The sequence below is a fragment of the Hordeum vulgare genome, chromosome 2H (genome assembly GCF_904849725.1).
Source record: "Hordeum vulgare subsp. vulgare chromosome 2H, MorexV3_pseudomolecules_assembly, whole genome shotgun sequence".
NCBI lineage: Eukaryota > Viridiplantae > Streptophyta > Magnoliopsida > Poales > Poaceae > Hordeum > Hordeum vulgare.
In genome coordinates, this window is record NC_058519.1 from 539,319,125 (window position 1) to 539,333,865 (window position 14,741).

The window sequence follows — 14,741 nt, forward strand, 5'->3', positions numbered from 1 at the left end:
TATAGCATTGGGTGCAAGCTCTTTTGTGTTTGTGCAGGTACTTTGGACTTGACGAGATTCTCCTACTGGATTGATACCTTGGTTCTCAAACTGAGGGAAATACTTACTGCTCCTGTGCTGCATCACCCTTTCCTCTTCAAGGGAAAAACCAACGCAAGCAAGTCTCCGTCAATGTATCAATTTCTGGCGCTGTTTTTTAAGAAGTAGCAGTAGCTCCTGGGTATTTGATACCGGCGCAGTTGCTCACATCTGTAACTCAAAACAAGATCTGTGAAATAAGCGGAGACTGGCAAAGGACGAGGTGACGATGCGCGTCGGGAATGGTTCCAAGGTCGATGTGATCGCCGTCGGCACGCTACCTCTACATCTACCTTCGGATTAGTTTTAAACCTTAATAATTTTTATTTAGTACCAACTTTGAGCATGAACATTGTATCGGGATCTCATTTGATGCGAGATGGCTACTCATTTTAAATCTGAGAATAATGATTGTTCTATTTGTATGAGAGATATGTTTTATGGTCATGCCCCGCTGGTCAAAGGTTTATTCTTAATGAATCTCGAATGTGATGTTACACATATCCATAGTGTGAGTACCAAAAGATGTAAGGTTGATAATGATAGTCCCACATACTTGTGGCACTGCCTCCTTGGTCATATCAATGTCAAACACATGAAGAAACTCCATACAGATGGACTTTTGGAGTCTCTTGATTGAATCATTTAACACATGCGAACCGTGCCTCATGGGCAAGATGACTAAGACTCCGTTCTCCGGAACAATGGAGCGAGCAACCAACTTATTGGAAATAATACATACCGATGTATGTGGTCCAATGAGCGTTGAGGCTCGCGGTGGCTATCGTTATGTTCTCACCCTCAGTGATGGCTTAAGCATATATGGGTATGTCTACTTAATGAAACACAAGTCTGAGACCTTTGAAAGGTTCAAGGAATTTCAGAGTGAGGTAGAGAATCAACATGACAAAAAAATAAAGTTCTTACGATCTGATCATGGAGGAGAATATTTGAGTCACGAGTTTGGCACGCACTTAAGGAAATGTGGAATTGTTTCACAACTCATGCCGTGCGGCACACCTCAGCATAACGGTGTGTCTGAATGTCGTAATCGCACTCTATTGGATATGGTGCGATCTATGATGTCTCTTACTGATCTACCGCTATCATTTTGGGGATATGCATTGGAGACTGCCGCATTCACTTTAAATAGGGCACCGTCTAAATCCGTTGAGACGACATCGTATGAATTATGGTTTGGTAAGAAACCTAAGTTGTCGTTTCTGAAAGTTTGGGATGCGATGCTTATGTCAAGAAACTTCAAATTGAAAAGCTCGAACCCAAATCGGAAAAGTGCGCCTTCATAGGATACCCTAAGTAAACTATTGGGTATACCTTCTATCTCAGATCCGAAGGCAAGATCTTTGTTACCAAGAATGGATCCTTTCTAGAGAAGGAGTTTCTCTCGAAAGAAGTGAGTGGGAGGAAAGTAGAACTTGATGAGTTAATTGTACCCCCTCTCGAACCGGAGAGTAGCGCAACACAGGAAAATGTTTCTGGGGTGCGTGCACCGGCTAGAGAGGAAGTTAATGATGATGATCATGAAACTTCGAATCAAGTTACTACTGAACTTTGTAGATCCATGAGGACACGTTCCGCACAAGAGTGGTACGACATCCCTGTCCTGGAAGTCATGTTGTTAGACAACAGTGAACCTTCGAAGTATGAAGAAGCGATGGCGGGTCTGCATTCCAACAAATGGCTTGAAGCCATGAAATCCGAGATAGGATCCATGTATGATAACAAAGTATGGACTTTGGTGGACTTGCACGATGATCGGCGAGCCATAGAAAATAAATGGATCTTTAAGAAGAAGACTGATGCGGATGGTAATGTGACCATCTATATGGTTCGACTTGTCGCTAAGGGTTATCTACAAGTTCAAGGAGTTGACTACGAGACTTTCTCACCCGTAGCGATGCTGAAGTCCGTCTGAATCATGTTAGCAGTTGCCGCATTTTATGATTATGAGATCTGGCAAATGGACGTCAAAACTGCATTCCTTAACGACTTTCTTAAGGAAGAATTGTATATGATACAGCCGGAAGGTTTTGTCGATCCTAAAAATGTTGACAAGGTATGCAAGCTCCGGTGCTCCATCTATGGGCTGGTGCAAGCATCTCGAAGTTGGAACATTCGCTTTGACGAGGTGATCAAAGCGTTTGGATTTGTACAGGCTTATGGAGAAGCCTGTATTTACAAGAAAGTGAGTGGGAGCTCTGTAGCATTTCTCATATTATATGTGGATGACATATTGTTGATGGGAAATGATATAGAACTTTTGGAAAGCATAAAGGCCTATTTAAATAGGTGTTTTTCAATGAAGGGCCTTGGAGAAGCTGCTTACATATTAGGCATCAAGATCTATAGAGATAGATCGAGACGCCTCATTGGTCTTTCACAAAGCACATACCTTGACAAGATATTGAAGAAGTTCAATATGGATAAGTCCAAGAAGGGGTTCTTGCCTGTATTGCAAGGTGTGAGATTGAGCATAGCTCAATGCCCGACCATGGCAGAAGATAGAGAAAAGATGAATACCGTCCCCTATGCTTCAGCCATAGGCTCTATTATGTATGCCATGCTATGTACCAGACCTGATGTGAACCTTGCCATAAGTTTGGTAGGGAGGTATCAAAGTGATCCCGGAGTGGATCACTAGACAGCGGTCAAGAATATCCTTAAGTACCTGAAAAGGACTAAAGATATGTTTCTTGTTTATGGAGGTGTCGAAGAGCTCGTCGTAAGGGTTACGTCGATGCTAGCTTCGATACAGATCCAGATGACTCCAAGTCACAAACCAGATATGTGTATATTTTGAATGGTGGGGCAGTCAGCTCGTGAAGTTGCAAGAAAAGCATCGCGGCGGCATCTACATGTGAAGCGGGGTACATAGCTGCTTCGGAAGCAACACATGAAGGAGTTTGGATGAAGGAGTTCATCACCGACCTAGGAGTGACTCCCAGTGCGTCGGGCCCGATGACTCTCTTCTGTGACAACACTAGACCTATTGCCATTGCCAAGGAGCCCAGGTTTCACAAGAAGACCAAGCACATGAAGCGTCGCTTCAACTCCATTCGTAGATACATTCAGGATGGAGATATAGATAATTGTAAAGTACATACGGATCTGAATGTTGCAGATCTGTTGACTAAAGCTCTTCCACGAGCGAAACATGATCAGCACGAGAACTCTATGGGTGTTCGATTCATCACAATGTAACTAGATTATTGACCCTAGTGCAAGTGGGAGGCTGTTGGAAATATGCCCTAGAGGCAATAATAAAATGGTTATTATTATATTTCCTTGTTCATGATAATTGTCTTTTGTTCATGCTATAATTGTATTAACCGGAAACCGTAATACATGTGTGAATACATAGACCACAACATGTCCCTAGTGAGCCTCTAGTTGGCTAGCTCGTTGATCAATAGATGGTCATGGTTTACTGGACATGGACACTCAATGTCGTTCATAACAGGATCACATCATTAGGAGAATGATGTGATGGACAAGACCCAGTCCTAAGCATAGCACAAGGTCGTGTACTTCGTCTGCTAGAGCTTTTATAATGTCAAGTATCATTTCCATAGACCATGCGATCGTGCAACTCCCGGCTACCATAGGAATGCTTTGGGTGTATCAAACGTCACAACGTAACTTGGTGATTATAAAGGTGCACTACATGTATCTCCGGAAGTGTTTGTTGGGTTGGTACGAATCGAGACTGGGATTTGTCACTCCGTGTGACGGATAGGTATCTCTGGGTCCACTCAGTAATACATCATCATAATGAGCTCAGTGTGATTAAGGAGTTAGTCATGGGATCATGTGTTACAGAACAAGTAAAGAGACGTGTCGGTAACGAGATTGAACAAGGTATAGGGATATCGACGATCGAATCTCGGGCAAGTATCATACCGGTAGAGAAAGTGAATTGTATACGGGATTGAGTGAATCCCTGACATCGTGGTTCATCCGATGAGATCATCGTGTAACATCTGGGAGCTAACATGGGTACCCAGATCCCGTAGTTGGTTATTGGCCAGAGAGAAGTCTCGGTCATGTCTGCATGGTTCCCGAACCCGTAGGGTCTACACACTTAAGGTTCGGTGACGCTAGAGTTGTGGTGTGAATTGTATATGTGGTTACCGAAAGTTGTTCAGATTCCCGGATGATATCCCGGACGTCACGAGGAGTTCCGAAATAGTCCGAAGGTGAAGATTTATATATGGGAAGTCCAGTTTCGGTCACCGGAAATGTTTCGGGGTTTATCGGTATTGTACAGGGACCACCGAAAGGGTACCGGGGGTCCACCTGTCCCGGAGGGCCACATGGGACGAAAGTGGGAGGGAACCAGCCCCCGGTGGGCTGGTGCGAGCCAACATAGGATGCCCAAGGCACCTAGGGCAAAACCCTAGGGCGTGGGGCTGCCTCCCTCCAACTTGGGAGGCAAGCCACCCCTAGGGCAGCTGCCGCCCGCACTTCCTAGGGCTACCGCCGCCCCTCCTAGGGTTTCCTAGGGTGGTCGGCCCCTCTCCGTCCCTCCTATAAATAGTGGGGTTTTTGGGAGGGTTGCACACACCTTGAACCTCTCCCCTCGGCCCAGCCCTACCTCTCCACTTCTCCTCCTTCGCGGTGCTTGGAGAAGCCCTGCAGGAGAACCACAAGCTCCACCGCCACCACACCATCGTGCTACTGGAGCTCTCCCTCAACTTCTCCTTCACCCTTGCTGGATCAAGAAGGAGGACACGTCCCCGGGCTGTAAGTGTGTTGAACGCGGAGGCACCGTTCGTTCGGTGCTTGGATCTCATCGCCGCGAGTACGAGTCCATCGACCGTGTTCATAGTAACGCTTCCGCTTAGCGAGCTTCAACGGTATGAAGATGCTCTCCCTCTCTCGTTGTCGGTTTCTCCTAGTTTGATCTTGGTGACACGTAGGATTTTTTTAATTATTACTACGTTCCCCAATAGGAGCTTAGTTACAAGTGAAGAAGCTCATTGTTTATGTCAATTTGTATGTACTCGTTGTTTAGCCATGAGCTTAGTAGTGGTCATCAGTACTGCTCATTTTTATTTATGTAGGTGGTAACATTTTAATTGGTGTGTTGTATAGAGTAATATAATATGTGTTTTTGTATTGCAGCAACCTCAGAATTGTGGTTTTGTTGGGTGGGTAGACCCAGAGTGGCCTCCCAGAATGCAAAATGCATTGTTGAAACTTTGGAAAATGTTGGAAGACAGCAAGAGTGCTAGGAGGAATGATAACTTGGAGAGTTCACTAAAAATTCACCATCTGATAGAAGAGAAAAGAAATCTTGATTCAAACTATGACAAACTAGTAGAAGATGTGAATCAACTGCTCAATGCCCAGGAGGAGAGGGTCATGGATTTCAGCTATTTGCAGGATAAGGTGAATGGTGCAAAGAGCTCTAGTGTTGTTGTGGCTGTCATGAAGATTGAAAATGACAAGAAAGGGGCAGAGAAAATGGAACTTCAAGGGAAGTATTCAGTGCTTATGAACCTTGTAGAAGCTCAAGGCAGGGTCACTAGGAACCAGAAGGCTAATCATTTGAAGGAGAAGGAGAAACTAAGTGAAGAGAACTATAATTTGAAGGACCAGGTTGATAAACTGAACAATTTTGAGGAAAAACTCAAAGATGACATTGGGGTGCTCAACCTTCACATTGGTGGTCTGAAGAAAGGAATAGAGAATCTCATTAAATGCAGGGATGAGCTAAAGCTCCAGATTGCTGATGAGTTGAATGAAGTGGAGAAGAACCAAGAGAAGTTGAAGATGATGAGGGACATTTTGGATGGATGAGCTAGATGAAGATGAAGATTAAGATTCAGATGAAGATGAAGATGAAGAAGAAGTATGATGTGCTTCCCTTTTGTGAATTATGGTTCTTTAATGCAGTGTAATGTATGGATGTACTGGTTGTAACTTAAGAACTGAGTAGATTGAACTCCACTATGCTATGGTTTGTTCCCACGTTCTAATGTAAGAATCTCTGAATTATGCATGTTTAAGTGACTTGATGTATGTTCAACTCCACTATGTTGTGGTTTGTTATATATCTTCTTATATGTTGCATTGATAGATGGCTTGGGTCATTAGCATATCATAGAACCAGAAAAATCAGTTAGTACTCATCATTTACCACACAATAAGTCACTTAGTACACATCACTTAGTACTGATCGTAGAACTTAGTACGCAATAAGTCACTTAGTACACATCATAGAACTTAGTACACCATAAGTTACTTAGTACACCATCAGTGATGGTTACCACTGGGAGTAAAAAATGTCATCCAGCTAGAATGGTTTGTTGGGGTAGGAGCAGATGATGAACCTCCAAGTGCATATGTTGGGACACGAGCAGATGATGAACCTCCAGCAGCAAATCTTGGGGTAGTGAAAGGTCTATGAACACTCGCACTACTGGTTGACCTTCTTGTATATCTTGCAAGTGGAGGATGTGATCTTGCAGGTGGAGGCTGTGATCTTGCTTCACTCCTTGATCTTGTAGGTGCCTTGCAAAACACATAAACACAAAAGGAATAAGCACATGAACATAAAAGATGCAAAGAAATCAACAAGTACTATTAAAAAGGGTTTACCACATGCTTGTTTTTCCTCAGAGCCAACTCTGGTCTCAACTATTGTCTGCAGTTGGTGTACCTGTGGCCTTGGAACCCACAGTTGTTGCATGTTATAGTGGCCATTCTTGAACTGTCCTTTGGTTTTGGAACCTCAAATCTTCCCTTTATTCTCTTCTCTTTCTTTCTTCCCCTCTTCACATGAAATTTGGGTGGCTCTATGTCTGGTCCACTTGTCCTTGTCCAATCATGTTCACCAGGAACATGATATATCATTGGCTGATAAGAAGTTAGGTAGAAAGGTGTTTTGAAGAATTTGCAGACATAGTCCTGTGGAAATCTTTTTGCCTTGTTAACTGCTGATATTGCATGGTTGCATGGTATGCCAGACAGGTCCCATTTTCTGCAGCCACATGTATGAACTTCCAAGTTTACATCATGTGTTTGCTGCCCACTTGTCACTTGCCATAGATTTACACCATCTTGGATAGGTTTGTACAATCTGACCCTTTCCTTTTCCACCTCTAGCTTCTCAGCATAATGTGGTGTAATCTCCCACAGAGCTGCCTTTCCTCTCTCTTTGTTCCTATGCCACCTCACCATTTGCTTGTCCTTAATACCATCAATCATAGTCCTAATAGGTTTTTTCCCTAAAATCTAGGATGTAATTGTTGAACAACTCGGACAGGTTGTTAACAAACAAGTGTGTCTTGCAGTTAGTGTTAAAAGCATGCCTAGCCCATGTGTGCTTACAAACTTCCTCACTCTCATTTTCAGATCATTCATGGCAATGTTAAAATTGTGTTGGTTATAAGCATAGCTCGTATTATTCATGCATTTCTTAAGATCTCCCCCCCTAAACCCAGCATTCTGGATATTTGCATAGAGTTGTCTAAGGCAAAATCTTTGATGGCAGTTTGGGAAAACTTGATTTACTGCATTTAGTAGCCCCTGATCACTTAGCATGCTAAACTTAGCTGTTGTACAACTGGCATCTATAACATAAAATGCTAATGCAAAACTTAATAAAAGGAAGATGCATGCATACCTTGTGTCTATCACACATGATAGTATAAGGACCAATTTTCCCAGTTTCACCTCCTAGACATATCTTCAATTGGTGCAGAAACCAACAAGTTGTGTCCTCTTGTCCAACTATAGCAAATGCAAGTGGGAAAGTATTGTTATTGTCATCTCTTCTAGTGACAGCAAGGATTTGAGCACCAGTGGTCAGCTTAATGAAGCATCCATCAACACCTGTTGATGCAAGCAAAGAACAATTTAAGTCACTATAAAGAAGTGGTAAACAATGAATTTTTTTGATGCACAATAAAGGCATAACTAACCAATGAATGGTTTGCATCCATTCAGAAATCCCTCCCTTGATCCATTTATGCAGAAGAACATAGCATGAAACCTTGGTCCCGGATGTGGTATTTTAGTAGTAGGTTTTGGAGTAACTGTTGTAACTACAACTCTACTACCAGGGTTTGTATCCATGATGGTCATAATCCCTAAGTATGGGGTATTGCTTCTTGTGCTCTCCTAGCACAGCTTCTACAACAAGGTTTTTGGCCCTATAGGACATGTGCCTTGCCACACCAACACCATACTTCTCCCTGCAGTTGTCAATCAAAGTGTGTATGCTAGTGGTGGGATCAAACCTGAACAAGGACTCATAGGTCTTTGCAAGCCACTTTGCACTAATCCTTGATTTCTCTATGTTAGTAGGGCAAGTGTGCTCCAGCCTCATTTTCTTAATAACAAAAGTATTCTCCCCTTTGATGACTGCAGCAACTATGCAAAACTGGCAGTGATCTTGCTTACAACAAGCAATGATCCTTTGGTCTGAGTTTCTGTGATACCTGAAGTCTCTGGCCTGTGTGATGTGCAAGCTCAATAAAGCTTCTCTCAATTGATGTTGATCCTTAAAGCACGTGTACAGACATAACTCTGATGTGGTTGCTCAAGTTTGTCATTGTACCAGATCCTTGGTTTCCTTTTCTTGGCCGTACTCTTCCTCCCTTTAGGTGGCACAAATGAGAGTGGATCATGTCCATCATCTTCCTCAAACAACAACAAATCATCTTCTTCATCTGATGAAGGGATGAAATCAGGTTTCACCTCCTCTAACACACTTGAATGTGACCTAGTAGTGGGGCCTTTCCTAACTTCAAGTTTCTTCCTCCTTTTGCAGGTTTTTGCATTGGAGGCTCTTCTCTTGCAAAAACATTGACATCCTCCTCCATCTCAAACAAATCCTCAACCTCAGTGTCACCCTCATAATATAGTTGTTCCTCATCTGAATCTTCATCTTGATCTACATCTTCTTCCTCTGTTAATTTACTTCCCCCTATTATCTCTGCATCTTCAGAAATCCTGTACTTCTCCATGCAGAAAGAATTGTTATCACTGTCATATGCATCCTCAGATTCATCGCTACTATCATGTGCCTGCTCAAACACTGTCTCTTCCTCCATTACAGCTTTGAGCTTGTCCTTTCCGAAGTTTATGCTCTCTTCAGTGCACACAACAGTAGGTTGAGTAGGACTGCTATGAAAAACAACACCTTCTGGATCAAACAACAAGAACTGCAGGCTCGCTGAGATCATACAGAACAACTGGTTGATACAATATTGCTGCTAATTGTTCTTCTCTATGACAAACATGAATGGCATTACTCATATTTGATCTCCCTTCTCTTTGACTTTAAAAAGTTGGTGTTGCCCTCACTAGCAAATTCATAAGTAAACTATGCTTATATTCCTTCCTCGGTTGCTGCAGTTTGATGTTTGTGCCATGCTCTCTCTCCTCTCCTATGCCTAAATTTTCCATGCGGTACAACTCATTAGGGAAATAAAACCCTTGTGTTTGCAACACTGCATATAGGTTCAGAAATGTAACATCTGAGCTACATAACTTCATATCTAAATTTGACTGCGAATCAAAGTGAATCCAAAGTTCCCAAACAGCAACATGCAAACTACAGTTGACAGAAATAATTTCAAATGAGCAACTAACCCTAGCCCACCAGATTTTAATTAGCAAGAAAGAAGGATAGAGTAGAGGCACTTACACAACGCAGCCACCAGCACCACTGGTCCAGTGATGGCTACTGGTAGGGTTGGCCACCCAGATCTCTGCCAGCTTCACACTGTCCTTCATGAACAACGCCACCTCTTCCTCCAAATCCTCATCATCGTCGGAGGAGTGGTACGAACTGGAGCCACCGTCGTCCACAACCAGACCTACGCGGTCATCTAGCCCGAGGCCAGGAAGGTCTCCATCCCGCCCGCAACGTCACCGCCGCCGGGAGTCGCCGCCGCCGCCGGGATAGCCACGCAGAGAGGGAGAGGGGAGAGCAAGGCTAGGGTTCGTCCAATTTGACACGGTTCGAAAGAGACACAGCGAACAACCAAGTCGGTTCGGTCCGCGCCACGGTCTCGAACGAGACACAGCGAGCAACCAAGTCGGTTCGGTCCGCGCCACGGTCGTGTACGCCACCGTATCGCCTGACATGTGGGCCAGGTCTGTCAGATACGTGGTCAATACGCGTTTATATGCTTGTCAGCCCGTTTCACAACAATTAGTCTATGAAGTGATACTGACATGCAAAACTTTTGACTAGTGGTACCTATCCGCCACGACATGTCCAAGTGTGATACTGTCTTGCAATTATCTCAAGTAAGATCGACATGCAAGTACAGTAACCATTTCCATTTTGTACATATTGCTGATATCGTGCTGTTTTATGCCAGCACCATAGATCCGGTATGCAAGAGCTCAATACAGTCAACTACGAGATAGGAGATCTACAAAAGGGTTAAAATGCCAACACATTTGCAGGTTTATAACAACTGAGGCGCATACTTGAACCTATATTACCAAAGAATTAATGGAACTAAGCTTCGCGGTATGTACAGCGCTGCGATTAGACAAATGAATTTCTTTTGTATATGAGGCCACGGCCAGGATCATCTTTTTCAGTTTCAACATTTACTGGTTCACTTGAAAAAGAACTTCCATATCTCCCGGTCAGATAGCTCAGTCAAGAAGTGACCACCGAGAACACCTTCCTCATCCATCAAACTTTTAAGCTGCCTTGCACTGCCATTGGAACCAACCAAGTTCTTCTTTGAAGCCACATACAGGACTCCATAAGGTGGGCGTAGGCACTGCAAGCGTAACATGCACAGTTAAATACTTGGAATAAGTAAATCGTATTGTGCTCCATCGGCTATACATGCACGAGGAAACATATGACACATGAGAAGGCGATGATGAGAGGAACTGACCTTAGTGATAAGGGCATAGAGCTTCCTCAGAGAGTTCGCCGCATTAGGGATCTCAGAAATCAAAATTACATCGTACCCTCCATCTGCTGGGTCAGCCTCACTGGCCCTCTCCCATGCACGGCTGCCAGAAAGCTTCCTGGATCGCCGGGAGTCCTGACCAACTATACTGCTTCCGTCATGGCTACTGCAGCCATCCATAAAATCATCCTCAGAAAAGCTAAGGTTTGTAGGTTGCGCAGGTGGATGCACAACTGAGAGAATTGTAGGGAGCTCATCCCACTCCCCGGCATAGAAATGGACAACGGGAGCTAACAGCTGTCGAGATGGTGTAACTGGGCTCTCTGATGGTCTGTTCTGCCTGTCCCGAGCCTGCTCAAGATTCGCAAGCACATTGGGCATTGTTCTGCATCTTATGGTTTCTGCATTTGTGTCTTGGAAGTGTACTATAGATGCACCCTGTAGTGGCATTTAAGCAAGAAATCAATACATTGGTACTTCAGTTGATATATGACAAAAAAGGTAAAAACATGCAGTTTCCAAAATACTCCCTCTGTTCCTAAATGTAAGACGTTTTAGCAGTTTAAATTAAACAGAGGTAGTAGAAGAGAACTGTAAATTTATTATTAAGATAATAAATTTTAATAATTTAAATAAACACCATAAGCAGTGGAGAGATGAACAAACCTTCAAGCAAGCGAAAATCCCAGCCAGGCCAGATCCACATCCAAGCTGCATTAATTGTCAAAACAAATTAATGACTCATGAAAGCATTAGAAAAAAGGCTACATGCTGGGAGTCTAAAGGCAGAATTGTGAAGTCCTATATGAAAATATACGACTGCTTGTGCAGTAGGCATAGTCGACAACAAATTTAGCAGCTTCTTTGGGTACATACATATCAAGCTCCAAATAACTTTTCCCTAGAAATGTTGAAATAACCTAAGAACCTAACACTAGTCTTATGCAGGATTCCAGACTACATGACACACATTCTGCTTCTATGGAAGCAAAATCAGGACCATACACCTAGTACAAAAGCACAGAGCACCATTTAGACAAAATCTGTAGAATGGGAAATTACCCTAGAAATGTTGAAATAACCTAAGAACCTAACACTAGTCTTATGCAGGATTCCAGACTACATGACACACATTCTGCCTCTATGGAAGCAAAATCAGGACCATACACCTAGTACGAAAGCACAGAGCACCATTTAGACAAAATCTGTAGAATGGGAAATTACCTCTAGGACTCGCTTGCCCCTGAAGCTTAGCTGCCCATCACGGATCTCATTTTTAATAATATTCACAAGAGTGATGGAACTCTCCCAATATTTGAGACTCCCTGAAAAAAAAATGACGAATAAGTTTTCTATTTTAAATACATTCATAAAGAAAGAAATATTGCATATGTAGTGGCCAACTTACCATCATGCTTTGATGATGCTACTTCAGAAGGGGAAAAGGCTATCATATCTGCTACACTGACCTTCCCCTGAACCAAAAAAAGCCATGCATTGAATTTAGAATCAATAATTTAAATGTTTGGCAATTACTAGCAGAATGACACATAATTTAGTGCCAGTGAAAATATTAGGAAATTTGCATGAGCTATTCACCTTGAAAACATCAAGACCTTGGACATCGACCTTCTCTCCAGCATATTTGTAAGGATGAGCACTCTGAAAAGGATTGAAGACATACTCTATTTTACCAATCAACAGTTCAAAAGACCCTCTGTAAAACACAAATCATATAGCCATTCAGGGTTTCATGTATGAATGATCAAACAAGTGGTATTACCTTTGAAGGGATTAGTTCAACAGCTGGTGATGGTAGATGCAGATCCCTCTCTGATATAATCGGCACACAACTAGTGGCCTTGCTTGGAAGCAAGCCAGGGAAACACTGAACAAGCAGCGATGGTGCCTTCATTGCGCAACCCGTTAACTTCAGTAATTAATAAGGTTCTGTAGAGAAAATATTGAAATTAAGTTTTGCCTTGACAGAAGAACTGATAGTTGGCTACATTAAAGCGAAAATCATGTGAAAAATGATAACTCTTTGTTTACAACAAAAGAGAAGCCCCATCCATCTTCTACTAACTAAAATGGATCGAGATCTTTGGGGCTCCAAATTATCCAAGGACCATCAAGTCCTACTCCCAAATGAGAATAGGAAACCAACAAAATGGAATTTTCTCTATTCTGCAACCAAGTATTCACACCTATCTTCAGAGATAAAATCCTAAAGGTTTGAAGTGTGTCACTTCCAAATCCATAGAAGTGGCCCCAGTGTGGACAGAACAGTGCATGCTTGTAGCAAAAATCTGGAAATTGACTTCCTGTGCAAATCTGCGAGCTTCATGAAACCCTAGTGTGGACCATGGCGGGACAAAAGAAGCCGCCCACAAGGATGGACTGCAAGTACGAAATCAATAACAGCGACCCACGCTAGCTCCTCTGAGCCACTTCTTCGTCCAGAATTGAGATTTTGTACTACGGCACCAGAACTAAATCTATCCAGATTCAGCTTCCGGGGACAGCAAGATTACCAGTACATGCTAGACCCCTGAACCGCAGACGCAACCTGCAGAAATGCTTTCGATAGCAAAACCCAAACTACAATTAGTTTATGGCTAAAACGCACATCAGAGAGGTCGTCATCCAAGAAGGGGGGCACAGAGCTCTCCAACATCCAAATCCCCGAAAGTGAAACCCACTAAAGGCACCGACATCTCACCGAATTTCCGTCGGATCACGCCGCCGCGGGACGAACAACAGAGGAACAGCAACGGAATCCCCACGGGTCCTCTACCAAATTGAACTAAGAGGAGCGACCGAAGGGGGGGCAGCGGGGATTACCTCCTCGACCGGAGCCAGAGCGGGGGCAAAATCCCAGTAACGGCAAGGCGCCTCTCCTCCGCCGCCGCTGAATCCGCGGTTTCTTCTCCAAGAATCGTCCCGGGGTTTTCCCACGGAGGCGCCTTCGATGGGTTCCGGGGTCGAAAAGTCAAAGCGCCACGTCTGGACTGGAGGAAGAAGAGCAGCTGCTCGGTCTGGCTAGGGAAGGAGGCGCGTGTGGGCTGGGTATATATAGGCGGAGACCGGCGGCCAGATGGGGGAGAAACTTCGCCCCTGCTTCTGCCATGGCTGCTCGTGTACAGTCGTGGCGAGAGTAAAAGAACTAGTCAGTCCCCTCCCTTTCTCTTTCTCTCTCTCCGCGGCGGTGGCGTAATTACCGCGCTGCCCCTGGGAGTATGGTGGTGGACTGGTAGGGTACACCGTACACCGCGGCCGCGCCGTGCGGGTTCGGGGTGTGAAGCCCGAGGTTCGCTTTTGGAAAAGTGGTCGCCCTTTTTTCCTCTCCTGCCCGCATCTGGCAAAGCCGGCCGGCCACCGGCGCCTCTCGGGTCAACTGCTGTGGCTCGCCTGTGATCGTACAGCATCTCATGCCTCCTTTCTTCACAGGATTCTAAAAATGTATTTATCCGTCTCAAAATAAATTATCTTAAATTTAATATAATTTTGTACTAGAGCTAGTATAAAGTTGAAACGGTTATTTTAGGACAGAGAATGAAGGAAAAAACAGCAATAATAGCAAATCCAACCGGACAAACCCAAACGGACGGCGATTTTGTTCGTTTTTCGTCTGTTTGGATCGTCCGTCGACTTTATGTTCGTTCGCTTTATGATTTGGGTTGACACCACGTCCAATGCGTGGACTCATATTTGTTTGCATGTCCGGTTAGCCGCCGTCGGTTTTCA

At 43.9% G+C, this 14,741-nt stretch overlaps 1 protein-coding gene across 1 annotated transcript; it reads right to left on the reverse strand.

Moving 5' to 3' along the window:
• Window positions 1-10,383: 10,383 nt before the first annotated feature.
• Window positions 10,384-14,152, reverse strand: LOC123427097. The gene is made up of 8 exons (XM_045111053.1): window positions 13,839-14,152; window positions 12,778-12,944; window positions 12,594-12,656; window positions 12,403-12,469; window positions 12,219-12,319; window positions 11,661-11,705; window positions 10,977-11,432; window positions 10,384-10,856 (listed from the first exon to the last, which is right to left on the reverse strand). Exons 2-8 carry the CDS (start codon window positions 12,907-12,909, stop codon window positions 10,686-10,688), a joined length of 1,035 nt encoding a protein of 344 aa, XP_044966988.1. The 5' UTR covers window positions 12,910-12,944; window positions 13,839-14,152; the 3' UTR covers window positions 10,384-10,685.
• Between the last annotated feature and the right edge of the window lie 589 nt (window positions 14,153-14,741).